Source organism: Tursiops truncatus, chromosome 2 (genome assembly GCF_011762595.2).
Source record: "Tursiops truncatus isolate mTurTru1 chromosome 2, mTurTru1.mat.Y, whole genome shotgun sequence".
Lineage (NCBI taxonomy): Eukaryota > Metazoa > Chordata > Mammalia > Artiodactyla > Delphinidae > Tursiops > Tursiops truncatus.
In genome coordinates this window covers 145,183,179-145,199,705 of record NC_047035.1, presented here as the reverse complement: position 1 = coordinate 145,199,705, position 16,527 = coordinate 145,183,179, and the positions used below count along the sequence as shown (strand labels likewise).

The 16,527-nt window shown below is 47.7% G+C and overlaps 1 protein-coding gene across 2 annotated transcripts in view; it reads right to left on the bottom strand.

Moving 5' to 3' along the window:
* The window catches only part of APBA2 (amyloid beta precursor protein binding family A member 2), a 189,666-nt gene that overhangs the window by 34,134 nt on the left and 139,005 nt on the right, over positions 1-16,527 (bottom strand). For both annotated transcript variants that reach the window (XM_033852266.2, XM_073801482.1), the window contains 2 exons: positions 11,575-11,655; positions 10,474-10,510 (listed from right to left, as the gene is read on the bottom strand). In XM_033852266.2, coding sequence (XP_033708157.1) covers positions 10,474-10,510; positions 11,575-11,655 — 118 coding nt within the window. The remainder of the gene's footprint in view (positions 1-10,473; positions 10,511-11,574; positions 11,656-16,527) is intronic.

Below are 16,527 nucleotides of genomic sequence, written 5' to 3'. Positions count from 1 at the left end.
GAGGCAAGAGGGAGGAACATGAGACTGGGCAGACGCGGGGGTGGTATCTGGCCCCGAGTGGGCTCTGCCTGCCCCCAATACCTTGCCCACCACATCAGCCTGTCCCAGAGCCAGACGCCCCAACACAGCCAGGGCGGTGCCTCTGAGAAGCAGTGCAAGGGTAAAGGTGATCCTGTAAGGCTGATGTAAAAGAGAAGACGCTGTCTGAAAGCCAGACCATGGGACACTCCCGGGGAGAGGCCACGCCTGGGTCTGCAGGCAGGGGGCAGCATCACTGAGGAAAGGGCTGAGGGATGCACAGGGCGGAGCATTAGACACTGGCTGGAGATAAAGTCACTGACCACTGGGAGGAAGCGACTCAAAAACAGGGAGTCAAGGAAAAAAAGGTCAAAGCCAAACCTGATACAGTGCATAAATCTGCCCACGAGAACTCCTTCCCAGAAAAAGCAGGATGAATACAAAAACTGGCAAAAATAGGAAAAGGCGTATGCATGAGGTTGTTTCCTGCAGCCCTATTTGTAACAGCAAAAAAACTGGAAACCACCCCAATGTTCCTGCAGAGGGAACATCCAACTGCACGGGGGTCGGGCGGGTCTCTGGAGCAGCAGAGTCCTCCACACACTGCCCTGCCCTGCGCAGCGTGGAACTCGTCACATCCAGGATTCAGGATTAAGTTAAAAAAGCAGGATGGAGAGACGATTACCCAACTCATTATCCAAGAAAGGGGAAGATATGCTTATAAGAAAAGTATGTGAAACGTCAAAAATGCTTATCTGCAGTGGGAGGAAAGGACTGAGGGGAGAGGGGTAATAGGGAAAGGAACTGAATACCTGTGCATATACGCTGTTATGTATGTTTGATTTTTTTTTTTTTTTTTTTTTTTTGCGGTATGCGGGCCTCTCACTGTTGTGGCCTCTCCCCCGTTGCGGAGCACAGGCTCAGTGGCCATGGCTCACGGGCCCAGCCACTCCGCGGCATGTGGGATCTTCCCGGACCGGGGCACAAACCCATATCCCCTGCATCGGCAGGCGGACTCTCAACCACTGCGCCACCAGGGAAGCCCTGTGCGTTTGATTTTTGAACCATGTAAGTACTTTATATAATTATAAAACGAGATTAAATTTTAAAGAGTAAATTCCTAAGATTTAAAAGAAAAATGAATCTAAATATGTATCCAGTTATGACCTAATCACAAAGAGAAGAACCTTCCCAATGGTTGTCGAATGCAGTGATTTGCTGGTCCATCCCTTGTGAGCTATACCCTAAAGACAAAAGTCAGTGCAAACAAATCTTTACTGTATCTATACTGTAATCCAGTGTCCTCGGTGACACTGGCATTGCTATTCTGTGACTGCTGTATGATTAGTGGAATAAAACAAATGCAGAATTATGTTGGTGACCTTGAGACTGGGGATTTGGGACCTAGGAAAAGGAAGATACAAATGTAAAAAACCCTATAGTGCTAGCAAAGCATCAGTATGAACCATGATGTATTTTATCTTAAAAATATACAGAATATTAGTTACTTATATATACATATGGGTAATTAATTATCCCCAAAGTTAGCAGCTACAATGATACAAATTTATTACCTCAGTTTCTGTGGGTGGGGAATCTGGGTGCCTCTGGTCAGGGTCTCTCTCAAGGCTGGAGTCACCATGACAATCAGGGCTGTAGCCATCTTAATAGGAGAGGATCCACTTCCAAGTTCACTTATAGGGCTGCTGGCCAAAGACCCCACGTGGGCATCTATCTGACAGAGCCACTCACAACGTGGCAGAGTAGGCAAGCAAGAAAGAGCAGAAAAGAAGTCACAGGCTTTCGGTAACCTAATCTTGGGAAGGACATCCCTTCTGTCATATTCTGTCCACTAGAAGTGAGTCAATAAGTCCAACCTGCTCTCAAGGGGAGAGGTTACCCAAGGTCACAAATACCAGCAGGTGGGGCTCACCGGGAGCCATCCCACCACAGATACATTTCTTACCCTTCTGACCAAATCAGGAGCAATGAGCACCCACAGTGAGCAGATTATAGTCTCTTAGTACGAGTTCCCAGGGCTCCTGTTAGAAACAACTTGTCCTAGTCCTCAATCGAGAGGTGTTTAAGGTGAGCCTGGAATATCTAGTCAAACCAGAAAGCCAGGAAGCTACCAAAGACGACAGGGGTCATGTTGACAGGACTCGGGAAGCAACCTCGGGAGGCTCCCACTGGCCAAAGACAGGACAACCTCAACGCCAATAAGGATCACATCCACGACGCAGTGTGACACGCCAACCGCGCTTCGACCCCAGAGTGCCTGATGGTGCTGATCTGTAGAGGCTGTTAGGGAAACTTATTAATTTAAAATTTTTTAAATAAAGAGAAGGAATCAAGTAGTTAACTAGCTTTTCCTATATGAACCGTACTCTGGGTAACTGAATATCTGACGAGGGCAAGTTTCTCTGCAGAGGAAAACTCCAGATAATCAAGAAGAAATGAGAAATGATGGAACCAGAACACCATCATTTTGCAACCTCTAATCAATTACTGGATCCAGACAATGATCATTAATGGTTGCTAATATTACAAAGAGAGAAACAAAGAACCAGCCTGTGCCGCCTGATGGAAAAACACAATACCTATGACGGTTGGGGTTTTTTGCCGGAAACAACCAGACTAAATCTGATCAAGCCTCTTTAGCTAAACACCCAACATTTTACAGCAATAACCCCAGGAGGATGCAATCAGCAAAGTCCAGGCTGCAGGGCACTCCATGAAACAAATGATACAGATTCTTCCACAAGAGCAGCAACAAAAATATTGTCAATGAGAAAAAAGAGAGATGGATAGAGAACCTATAAAATAAGACGCATAAGAGAATGGGACACGTAGCTGATCTCAATGCATGGCCCTTGTCTGGACCTCATACAGATAAGCACACTGTAATCTGGGGGAAGGCAAACACTGCCTGGGGATTTAATGACACAAGGAAATGATTATTTGATTTTAGTTGTGGTAATAGTATCGCAGTATCTTTAAACACAAACTTCCTATCTTTTAGAGATACACATTCGAAACATTTAAAGAGGATAGTGAGATCTGAGGTTTGCTTTAGAATAATCTAGGAGAGGGTGGGGATGTAGAGGAAGCAAGACTGGCCGTGAGCAGGTCGAGACTGAAGCTGAGGACACAGGAAGCTCATCATAGTATTCTCTCTTCTTTTGTATACGTTTGAAACTTTTTATGATAAAAAATTAAAAGGATGTATCTCCCCAAAAGGCATCATTTTAAAAGAAATCACTATTCTAGAGCATTGTTCCTTGTAGTCTACCCAATCAATTAGACAAGAGGAAAAAGTAACAGAAAACAAGAGTGGAAGCAGCAAAAATCATTCTTATTTGCAGACGGCATGACTGTGTACCAAGAAAAACCCAAGAAAACAACTAAAAATCTACTCAAAAAAGAAAAGAATTCATTAAGGCAGCTGTTCCAAACTTAATATATTAAAAAATCAATAGCTTTCTTTGTAGCTACAAATAGTAATAGGTTAGAAAAAATAACGAAACAAGAGATAAGATTTACAAAAGCAATAAAAGGGATAAAACACCAAGGAATAAACTAACAACATGTGTGTTGGATTTTTACGAAAAAAATTGTATTGATGAAGATAAACAAGCTTGAATAAATGGAAAGATAAGTCCTTTTCTGGCTAAGATTCTATATTGTAAAGCTGACACTTCCCCTATATAGATAAATTTAATTCATGGCATGCCAAATTAAAAAAACAATAGGAATTTTTATTGCATACCTAGATAAACTGATTCTAAAGTTTCTATGGAAAAATAAATATGCGAGAGGATCCAGGGAATTTGTGATCAGGAATGATGGTGGCAAGGGGAAGAACTAGCTGTACCAGGGAATAAAATGCAGTATAAATCCAGGAAAGCAAGCAGCCTGGTTCGGGAACCTGAGTGGGCAAATCAGTGTAACAGACCCAGAAACAGCCCTACATGTACATGGCAAATTTAATGTATGATGAAGGCTGCATTTCAAACCAGTGGATAAAAAGATTCATTGAATAGCTTTGGCACAACTGGTTAGCTGTCTCATTTGAAATGTAACTTTTCCTGGATCCATATACCAAAGTAAATTCCAAATAAATCAAATATTTAATTAATTCAAAATAAAATCATAAAAGCTCTAGAAGAAAACTTTATCTTCAAAATATCTTAGGACTGTGAAGGTCATACTAATCTCAAAAACTCAGTAACCTCAAAGGAAAAAGATGAATACACTTGACTACATAAAATGTTCAGCAAATTTTAAAATGTACAAAAAGAACAAAAAGAAATTCAAAAGACAACTGTAACCTGGGGGAAACTTTCGCAATATAAATCAAAGGGCTAATTTCCTTCATATGTAAAGAACAGCACAAATAAATAAGAAACACCAAAAATCTGATAGAGGGATGGGCAAAGGAAATAAACATGCAATGCACAGGGAAAGAAACACAAACAGCTTATAAGCATAGGAAAATGGTATCTGGGATTCACTTCTGATGGAAAATATGCATGTGAAACTACCAAGATACCTCTTTCCACCCATCAGCCTGGGGCTAAGAGCAAACAGGGGGATGGCACACAGTACAGGTGACCCACATGCTCACACATGATGGAGAGCCATGTGACCTCTCTGCCTCTTGGGAAAGCAATCTGGTCATCTTTATCCAAGCAGGCGTGATGCTAACCTGTAACCCCGCTCTATCCAGGAAGTGCTTTTCCAAAACAACTCACACCATGGGACTTCCCTGGTGGAGCAGTGGTTAAGAATCTGCCTGCCAATGCAGGGGACACGGGTTCGAGCCCTGGTCCGGGAAGATCCCACATGCCGTGGAGCAACTTTGCCCATGTGCCACAACTACTGAGCCTGCGCTCTAGAGCCTGCGAGCCACAACTACTGAGCCCATGCGCCACAACTACTGAAGCCCGCGCACCTAGAGCCTGTGCTCCACAACAAGAGAAGCCATCGCAATGAGAAGCCTGTGCACCGCAACGAAGACTAGCCCGACACAACTAGAGAAAGTCTGCGCACAGCAACAAAGACCCAATGCAACCAAAAAAAAAAAGGAAGAAAGAAAAGAAAAGAAAAGAACTCAACTCACACCTGATCACAAGCACTCATCCACGAGGCTGCTCAGTGCTGCACAGAGTGGAAACCATGTAACCATCAGTCCAGAGGGGGCTGATTAATACCCCATCGTAGGGCATCCTAGGGCCACGTCACTGACTCCTGTGTTACCACTTGAATAATTAGGTGAATTTATAGTTGTTGTCTCTACCAAGAAATCTATCAAGAAGTGGAATCTACCAAGAAGTGAGAGAACTAAGTGCAGACCCATGTGGCCCGTATCTATTTTAAGAAAAAGGTCTACAATCAACTATACTTCAATAAAATATTAAAAAATAAATAAAAAGCTCTATGTGTAGTCTTATACATGTCCAGGAAATTTCTGGCAGGATTCACAGGAAATTTAACAACGGCTCCTACTGCAGAGAGGGATTAGGGGTCTGGGATGTGCAGATAGAAAAGGGGAAGGTACCACAGGGATTTCCAGGGTAGAAATCATTTTTCAATCTTATGGCTCTTGGATTGATCCAAGCACTATTCACAGAAAGTTTAACAAACCTCTATTGGTGAATAAATGTTCCCATTTAAAAACAGGTCCAAGCCCTATTCATGCTGAGCAAATAGAATACTGGAGACAAGATCTCACATGGTTTTGTTTGTTTCTAACAAGGAGTCGTTTTGGTTTTCCTAAGCCGTCTATGGAACGCTCCGCTCTCTTCTGACTCCCACCCTCCGGCCAATAGCACCCCAGACCCAGGGGGCCCACGTGTCCACCCAGGCCTGCTCTGGGCTCGGGAGCCCTGCCCCTGTCACAGGCTGACAAGGAGGAGGTGAGAGCTGCCTTCAACTCAGGAGTCTTATGTGGACAGGTTCACCCCAATTGCTTACTTTAAGAGCAAACCAAGGCTCAGGTCTGAAGTGCCCAGTGTATGAATATAGCCAAGTGGCTTCATCACCACTGTGAGGACCCCTCAGAGAGGGAAGGTGTGAGGTGAGCGCATCCCAAGGTCTGGAAGTCGGGGAATGAGGCCTCCATGATCCCCCAGCACCCACGGTGGGACATTGACAGGTTCAGACAACAGGGTGAAGGACCCCTTTAAGGGGCCCTGGACTGGAGGACCAGCGGCATCTGAGCACAAGCCCAGGGTCTTGGGGTGTGGGTGGTCCAGGACACCTCACAGGAGCCTTGGCTGCTGGACCAGGGGGAGAGCAGTGTGAGGAACAGAACACCATCTATCAGCCTTTGTTTGGTGCTGAAGCTGCTGCTGTGGGGCTCCACTGCCCGAGACCAGCACCAGACTTTGGGTTTTAATAAGCACATGTCTGGTTTGATAGAAAAGCTAGACTTTCACATATACTCGTTCAGAAGCAGGTGACCCTTTGGCCCACGTGGACGCACGCTGCCACCTCCACGGCCCGCGGAAGGGAACATCCTGGCGTTCCTGCTACTCCTTGCCGCCTGGGATGCCTCCCCACGGGACGATGGGAGAGCTCTGTGCAGGGGTCCACCCTCCACAGGTACCCTGCAGTGTCAACCTTCCAAACCAAGAGGGTCCGAGAGGGCCAGCGTCTTCCCACAGACGGTGGTCACCGGGGGGGCTCTTCCCTCAATGACTTGGTGACTCCGAGCCTGAGGGGGGCCAGCAGCTCTGATATCTGGGAGGTTATCCTCAGTGGGCTCCCCAGAACTGGAGCTGTGCATCTTCACCAGGTGAAGGCAGCCCCACTCCTGCTGCACCCGGCGGGCTGCTCGGACAGTACAGCAGGGCGCGGCGAGCTCAGACCCCAGCCCGGTTCCCATCCCGGCTGTGCAGGGACCACCTGGCCATGCGCCCTCTCTGAGCCTCGGTTTACTCATCTGTGGCAGCACCGTCCCTGGGGGTTGTTAGGAGGTCACCGAGTCAGCATGGTTAAGGCATCAGTGCCGTGCCGGGCCCGAGTAGCGCTGACAAGGACTATCTGGCCCGTTACTGATGGTGTTGAATGAAGGCGTATTAGGGAGTCAGGAAACCAGCTCGGCAAGGAAGGCGGGCTGTCAAGTACCCAGACGTGCGTCCAAGGCCAGGCTCCGCCCTTTGGCAGCCATGGGGGCTCGGAGGAGCCTCACTGCTTCCTAACCTGTGAGTTAGGCTGACGTGAATGAGATGCTCAGGGCCCAGCACAGGGACTGGCACACACCCAGCGCCTGAGACATGTGAAGACGGCATCACTGTAACTGTTAACTATCATCTTTCATTATTATTAACAACACAGGATGTGAAGTAAGGCATGAGTTGGGACTGAAGGCTCTCCCTCATCAAGGCTCCAGGAAGGTTTCCCGCAGTGCAGAGCTGGCAGAAGGCCCACTCCTCCTCAAGGTCACAGTGGGTCTTCTCAGCCCTTGAGACCTTGGGCCGCAGGACTGAACATGCCCGAAGACTCCCCCGTACTTGGAATGCTCGCCTGCCAGACGGGGTGTGGCCGACACCGAGGGCATATCCCCTCCAGCCCCCTCTCCAGACCTGCTCCCCTCCTTCCTGGAAGCCCAGTGGTCCAGGCAAGCCTGAGGTTCAGGGTGCAGTCACTGGAACATCTCTGGCCGATGGGAGACAAAGAGGTCATCAGGGACTTTAAAGTTCAACTAAACACTCAGAGTCATGAGGGCTCCTAAGTTCAACCAGACGTGGGGCTGCTTCCTCAGAGGGAATAAGGCAGGAAGCACAGTCTGTCGGCTGGATTCTTCCGAGAGTCCACACAGTGTCCACACAGCCGCCCAGGCGCTCGCCTCGAGCACGAGGGTAAGAAGCGCCCATCAGTGTCCCAGTGTCCCAGGAGACAACACCTCTTACACTCACTCCATGGGTACGGCTTCCAGGGGCCCCTCGAGGGACACATCCGGTTACAAGGCACCCTCCATGGGAAGTCCAAAGCTTTGTACTCCACAAAGATGCATCTTCCATCAAGACGCAGTCACCATCTTTCCCATCTCTACCATGGCTGGTGTGGACTTTTGCCCTTTTCTCTCTGCTTCCTGCCCGGAACAGGAAGTGGTGTCCGGAAGGATACGGACACTGGCTGGGGCTGAGGTGACCCACCCGAGGAGAAGGCCGATCCCCGTGTCACAAACCCATGGAGCCAGGAGCCACTCGCCTCTGGACCTCTGTACACAACAAGCTTCCCTGTTTGGACAAGCTCCCAGTAGGTTCATGGAAATGCATTCCTAACTGATCAACGTGTCTAATTTGGGGGTGGTTTCCCCACATTCATTCCATCCTAGGGTGTTTCATCATTATCTCTTCCTGTTCCTGAGTCAGACTTTTGGTCCTTCAAGTCTCTGTTGAATATGAATCCTCTGCTATGAAGGGGTGTGTGTTTGCTTTAAGATCGCTACGTTTTCGTAACAGTCGAAGGGCTTCTCTTCTGTAGGACACTCTCAAGTAAGGCGGTCCACACTGGTTTGAGCTGGTCACAAGCAGCCTTAGCCAGTCTGGGTTGGTTGGAGGCAGCTGTTTTGATTTGGTCTAGAACAGTCAGCTGGTACAGAGCGGGGAGTCTTCTGGAAGTCTGACTCGGGGCACCCAGGCACACGCTCTGCTTCCCGGTCCCTCCCCCTCCCCTCCCTGCAGGTGTGAGGCCGATTCAAGCCAGGGGAGCTTCATGTGCAAATCATCCCCCCAGACAGTTTGAGGGAGTCCTGCCCAAATGGCGCCATGAAATACGTTGAAAAGTGAGCTTTGGGACTTCCCTGGAGGTCCAGTGGTTAGGGCTCGGCACTTTCACTGTGGGGGGCCCGGGGTTCAATCCCTGGTCGGGGAACTAAGATCCCGCAAGCCGCGCGGAGTAGGCAAACAAAACGAAAGACAAGTGAGCTTCTTGGATCCACAAGAGCCTCCATCGCCAGACCAGTGGACTGGCACAGCCCCATCCTGGCATCCTGGTCACCAAGGAGACTGGAGCTGGGATGTACCACATCCTCCCCTATGAAGGAGATGCTGGGTCCTTCCAGTCCCTGGGTCCTGGAACAACCACACTAGCAGGCTGGACTGGGATCGTCATAATCTGCTGTGACCTGATGAAAACCAGTGTGATCCAGTCTGAACCAGCTAAAATGTACCCCAAACCACATGTAAACTGCTGAGCGAAATCCATCTGAGCCTACTGGAATCGGTCAAAGTGGGGTCAAGGCTATTGGAATTGTGTAATGTTGGTTCTGACAGTTCAAAACTGGTTTTTATCCAGCTGGAACAACACCGAGCCAGTGTAACGTGGAACCAGTTGCAACCGGGTTGAGCCAGTGAATTCACTTTTAACCAGTTTGAGTTGGGCTAGCCTGATTTAAACCAGTCAGTCCCTTGAAAGGGAATTTGAGGGCTTCAGTTTCCCGGGTTTTTTTAGTTCTTTACTGAAAAAGAAAACCAGGGTAGCGAAAGTCTAAAGTCATTTACTTCTGAAGATTAATTTACCTTGCTCGCATAAATATTCATAAAAATCAATTACCACCTTATTGAAAGAATTAATAAACTTCACATTGTTTATCGTGACCCACTAGCAAGAGCAGGAATCAGCCTCCTGGCAAAGCAAAGATTCTACTTTTAAGAGGCTCTTTACCGTGTGGTTGGAGGGCATCCTAAAGGAGTTGCCGGGGGTTCCCTGATGCCCTTCAGACAACAGCCAAGCAGGAGTGCTCCCCACACCAAAAGTGACACAGAACAGATCAGCTGGGTTGTTTTTTTTTTTTTTTGCGGTACGCGGGCCTCTCACTGTTGTGACCTCTCCCGTTGCGGAGCACAGGCTCCGGACGCGCAGGCTCAGCGGCCATGGCTCACGGGCCCAGCCGCTCCGCGGCATGTAGGATCTTCCTGGACCGGGGCACGAACCTGCGTCCCCTGCATTGGCAGGCAGACTTTCAACCACTGCGCCGCCTGGCAAGCCCTGGGTTGTTTTTTTTTTCAATTGAATGTTAAAATACAATATTAACCTCCTCAAAAGAGACAGGAGAGTGGAAGGAAATGAAGAGCCTTTAAAAAAAAAAACTAGCAGTCTAAATTTGGATGCAATTATATCCACCCTAATCAAAAGTGTTAGATCATAATTAGCAGCTTATACAGAGACATTTCAATCTATTAATTCAATCATCGTGTCATGTGTGAGGCCATTACTGAAAGTATAATTAAATGGGATGGTCTCCTGTTCCCTAATCAATTGGATCTTCTCCCCTCCCATTGAAGACGTGGGGCCGAGCACCTTGCCTTATTGTAGAACTGCCTTCCCCTTGAAGGTGTGTTTGCTACACAAGCTTTGTGGGAGAAAACCAAAAGTCAAAGTCCCATTTGCTTTGACATAAAAATATGTCAGCTGCCCCCTAAGAGAGAAAATTCAGTCACTTACCAGCCACAAAACTTGGAAATGATGCCACCTTCTTCGTCTGTTAGGAAATATGAAAACACACACACACAATAGGTTTAAGTAGTTAGCCCATAAGATCTAGGTTAAGTTGATTAATTACCATAATTAATGGTGGTGATTAATTATGGTAATTAATTACCATAATTAATTAATCATGACTGGTCTTCCCAAGAAGTCAGCTCCTTACAGCAAACCAGTGTCTTTCCGGCGCCATGATGTTTGGGTGGGGTACATGTAACCAATTCTCATGGAAAACCTGGGGTACAAAAGGCCATCAGCTAAAACCAGATTAGCATGTCACTGCTAGAAGGAATATACCCAGTGGTTCCCTAACTGGTGGGCATGAGAATTTCCAGGTACATCTTTAAAAGCAAGGAAGGAGACCAGACGCCACTGCATGGGTGGCCACAGTTATTTCATCCAAGTTAGAAAATCTCATCCAAACCATGTTATCCAGAAAAGGGAAATAACTTGCTTAAGGCCTCATTCTAATAACCTCCCCATCACGGCAGTGAAAGTTTACATGGGATTATTTTTTAAAACCACATTGTTGGTTTAGAACTGTGGTTCTCAACCCAAGTGATTTTTGTCCCCAAGGGGACATACGGCAATTTCTGTAGACATTTTTGGTTGTCACAACTGGGGGAGGAGGGCTGCTACTAGCATCTAGTGGGTAGAGGCCAGGGATGTGCCTAAACACCCTGCAGTGCAAAGAATGGCCCTTCACAACAAAGAAGGATCTGGCCCCGAATGTCAATGGTGCCACCCTTGAGTAATCCTGTTTTAGAACATGACTGTCAGATAATGGGACAGAATGAGTTTCTGTCAAATCGGGGAGCACCAATGACCCCCACGCACCAAAGGCAACACATGGGCACACCGTGGTGTGGGTCTGAGTCAACAGGAAAGGGCCTTCCCTTCCTCGTCCTGCAGGGCCACCGGGCTTTGCTTGATGGGACCCCCCCCCTCCCCCAGGCACTGGGTGGGACAAGAACATGGTGGAGAGGGTGAGCCCATGAACACAGGGTGGGCAGCTCCCACATCAGGGCCCTGGGCCAGAACTCTCTTCCTTGGAAAAATTACCTCTAGAATGTTGTTATTGTCAACAGGGCCATTGAGATCAGAGCGCTGCTGCTTCCTCGGCTGCTCCAAACCATTGCAAACCTGGAAACCGGGAAGTTAAAGACAAAGATGGTGTTTTCACACGTGAGAAAAAATAAAAATACAAAAATAAATAAAAATTTAAATTTAAAAAAAGAAAAATAAACCAAGACACAAAACTGGAGATACAATATGATACAATTTTGTAAAATGCATGTGTATATAGGTATGTGTGTGTGCATACAGATATAATTTAACTTTTCTGCCAATAATATGTATACTTTTATACTTCTAAAAAATTACTTGAATCATATTTTCTAATTTCTTGTTTATTATTATTTTTAATTGTGGTAAAATACATATAACAGAAAGTTTGCCATCTTAACCATTTGTAAGTGTACAGTTCAGTGGCATTAAGTACTCTCCCATTATTATGCAACGTTCACCATCCATCTCCAGAGCACTTTTCATCTTACAAAACTGAAACTCTGTCCCCATCAAACACTAACTCCCTATTCCCACCCCACCGCCAGCCCCCGGCAACCACCAGTTCCCGCTATCAATTTACTCTAAGGAGCGCGTACGAGTGGGGTCATACAAGATTTGTCTTTTCGTGACTGGTTTACTTCACTGAGTATAATGTCCTCAAGGTTCATCCCTGTTGTAGCAGGTGTCAGAATGGCTGAATAATATTCCACCATTTATACAGACCACTGTATAAATGGTGGAATAATATTCCACCATTTATACAGACCACTGTATAATGGTGGAATAATATTCCACCATTTATACAGACCACTCTTTTGTTTATCCATTCATCAGTCCATGCACACCTGGGTTGCGTCCACCTTTTGGCTGTTGTGAATAATGCTGCTACAAACACCGGTGTACACATATCTCTCAGAGTGCCTGCTTTCAATTCTTGGGGGATATATATATATATATATATATATATATATATATATATATATCCAGGAGTAGGACTGCAGGATCCTATGGTCATTTTATTTTTTATCTTTTGAGGAACCACCATACTGTTTTCCACAGCAGCTAAGCCATTTTACATTCCCAACAACAGTGTCCAAGGGTTAAAATTATATTTCTAACAAACTTAAATTCTTAGTTCAATGCAAATTCAAAAATCTAAATTCTTTAGTTAATGCAAATTAGTCAGTCTACTACTAGAGGAAAAATGCCCCAAGGACATGTCATAAGTCTTCTCTTAAGGAAGACATCAACCCAAAATTCTTCTTACTTCAATGAACAAAATTTAAAGTTTAGGTATATCTCTACTTAATGTCCTGCACTATCCAGAAGATCTCTCCAGATCCAAGCACTGAAATCACTGTCCAAACCCCAAAGGAGGCTCCGGTGAGCCAGCATCTTAAGTCAAGTTCCAGAACTTTCTGGAAATAAATCATCAAGCAGTAACAATATGATGATGTCAATGACATTAATAAGTTTTATTTACAAATAAATAAATTTATATTATGAACATACGTATACATTATATTTACATTATGTTTATTTATAAATAAGTAACATTATTGATCACATCCTTTCCCATATGAGATGGATGTGCCCATTCCTGCTTTACAGGTAAGAGGACTGAGGCTCCAGGTGTGGACAGGAATGGCCAGGTACCCATAGGCTCAGGCAGCACAGCCATGTGTCGTGTCTTCCCTGCCCTAGACTGTCACTGTCATGGCCTGTGACTTCATTAGATCTCCGTGCAGGGGTTAGAGAAAAATGAAAAGACCCAGGCCCACCGTCCTAGCCCTGAAGGGAACAGGGGGGTTGTGCACCAGGCAGACCAGGGATTCTAGCTGAGCATCCTCTCCATGACTGCAGGTACCACTGGGCTTCAGAGGCCGTGGGCGTGGAGGGGAGGCTCAGACAGGAGGTGGACAAAGCTGGCTGGGTATTAAGGACCGGGCAGATTTGTGCCACATCCCAAGAGCAATCTGGGCTCGCTCAACCCACAGGAAGAAATGAGGCCTTCCCGGAGCAGAGGGGGTGCAGGGCACAAATGGGGCCAGGAGGGTCAGACGTCTGCTTTGTCCCCTCTTCCTTGCTGGAAGCCCAAAGGACTGCCCCTACCCCAAAGCCCCGTGAGCCCCCAGACGGCGCCGGTGGGCCCTGACCTGGCCCCGCTGTTCTGGTCTGTCCTGAGGAAGGGCTCTGGGGCCCCCTGCTCCACCCATCACAGCCCTCCTTTCAGGTCTGGCCCCATGCTTCTCCTTTCAGGTCTAATCTATCCTCCACGGATCCATGCTACCCGAGCTGAGCAGACAGCGCCCCTTCCTGCAGGGCTGAGCCTGAAGGGGTCACTCCTGCCAGGGTCCCACTGGAGCCAGGCTTCTTCCCGAACTCCTAATGGGCTCCTGCCACAGCCCTACTGGCTCTGCACCTCCCGCTGTGGACAAGACACACGAGGAAAAACCTCCTGTAATGTCCAAAGGGGTCTCTCACCTCAAAGGGTGCTCCCGTCTGCCTTAAGTAAGGCTCTAATGTGGGACATGCCCCAGACAACCCTCTGCTGTCCTGTACACCTCCCAATTTCAAGATCCACTTAGAGCACATCAGTATTTTACCTTCTTGTTTGCGAAATTTCTAACCTGGTGACCGTCCCTAGGCTGAGTTCACAAACTTCATTTCGTGAAGGCCTGCACTGCCTTACAAGGAGCCGAACAGGCACCAGGAATCTCCAAAAACCCCAAAGAAACCAACCAATCAACTGAAAAATGAAAACAGGGTCAACCACACCTAGTACACACTGAGTATTTGTGTCCCCCACCCTCCACCGCCAAAATTCATATGTTGAAACCTAACCCCCAGGGCAATGGTATTATGAGGTGGGCTGTTAGGAGGTGATTAGGATTAGATGAGCTCATGAGGGTGGGGTCCTCATGAATGGGATTAGTGCCCTTATAAAGGGGATCTCAGAGAGCTCCCTCGTCCCCCCTGCCACGTGAGGATGTAAAAGAAGATGGCTGTTTAGGGAGCTGGGTTCTCACCAGACACCAAATCTGCCAGTCCCTTGATCTTGGACTTCCAGCCTCCAGAACTAAGAAGTAAATGTCTGTTGTTTCTAAGTCCCCCAGTTTATGGTATTCTGTTTTAGCAGCCCAAAAGTACTAAGATAACACTCCTTCTACAAATGTTACAGATTGGACTAGGACCTAATTTTTCTGGCAGAAAGAGGACCATCATATGGGGCAACAGACTGTCATCAAGGTGCTGAATACATAGTGGGAAACGGCAACACCAGGACTGACGCTGGCCTTGTGTTGGGTGTCTCTGGCAAATGGAAGAGGTATCCCTTCTGGGGGACACAGTTCGGGCTTGGCCAGGGGAACCCAGGCTGGAAGTCAGTGCCCTACACCATCTCCCAGACAACTCAGTGTGGGGCCACAGCACGTGGTGACCACAGGCAACACAAGGTCTCAGGTCCACGTACAAGGGCAGCTTCTCCCCAAAGCTTCCACAGGCTCGACCCTTCCCTCCAGGCCAACATTTTCTCTAACTCCCTCCGACCACTCATCACCATGACAACTGCATCTCATAATAAACAGCCGGGGTTGTTTCCAGAGAGGCAGGAGGACGGCTTGCACTGCTTCTCCTTGGGAGAGCCCATCTGGTGCTCAAATTTTCATCTCAGGGGCCAGGATGGGGGGCTTGGCAGCAGGGGACACAGGACCTGAAATGAACATGGTTAGAGGCCCATATGGATCTCAGAGGGAGATGCTGTTTAAATCCTTCTGTGCCCTCCCCATGGTACAGCAGCCAGGCACACCTCAAAATAAGATGCCAACAGGGATGGGAGGGCCACATCCCTCATCCAGTACCTGTAGTGGGGCGTTCTCAGTGCCACCCACTGGAACCCCCATCAGCCATTGCTGGGGGGGAGGGGGGAGTGAAAGATGTGACCTGAAATATGCTAATGCAGTGGGGACCCCCCCAAACCCCACTCCATGGAGCCCGGAGACCAGAGCACGATGTGATGGCACAGGCTGGTCACAAAATGCCAGGACCAGGGACGGCTGTTCAGGGCAGAGATGACTTGCTTGTAAGAAAAATACACTAATTTGAATAAACTGTTCAAATAAATATCTTGGCTCTAGTTAGGGAAACTAAAGCTAGGATTTTTTCACATGTCAATTCTGATTGTGTCTGCTGGATTAAACTGAAAATCTGGCAATATACCTCACATGGCTTCAGATGGAATAACAGCAAACAAGCGCACGCCCGCTCACACCATCTGGAACAAAAGCTGCGTGTTTCCGAGCGCCGTCCTGAATGACAAGCACGTGAGTGACATGGAGGGGAGCTCAGTGAGGGACAGACAGCAAAGCCAGGGAAGCCGCTGGACTGTCTTATCTGCCCCCAGACACAACTCCGAGTCAGAGAAACCCCAAGTGCTGCAGGAGTCTTCTCCAGGAGTTATTTCTTGCTCTGTTCTCCAAGGCATCGGTCAGCCTGACGCATCGGACATTCCAGCTCAGGAGGGGCAGCTGGGGCAGCGACACTGAGGATGCTCCCGTGGGGCCAAGCTGAGAGCATAACCCACGGGGCCACTGACGGTCTGATCAGCGCCCTCCAGGTCTCCTCTCAAAGGCCCTCCAATCCATCCCCTGACAAATAGGTGGCTCCGGAAAATGACGATTTTGTTCTTTTGCTCCCATTCCTCTACGATTCAGGCCACTCTGTGATATTTATCTGCAGGAGGAGGAGATCTTGGATAAAGTCTTTATTCTTATCATAGCTATCCCTCTGGGGATGATCGCATCTTTTTTTTTTTTTTTTTTTTTTTTGCGGTACGCGGGCCTCTCACTGCTGTGGCCTCTCCCGTTGCGGAGCACAGGCTCCGGACGTGCAGGCTCAGCGCCCATGGCTCACGGGCCCAGCCGCTCCGCGGCATGTGGGATCTTCCCG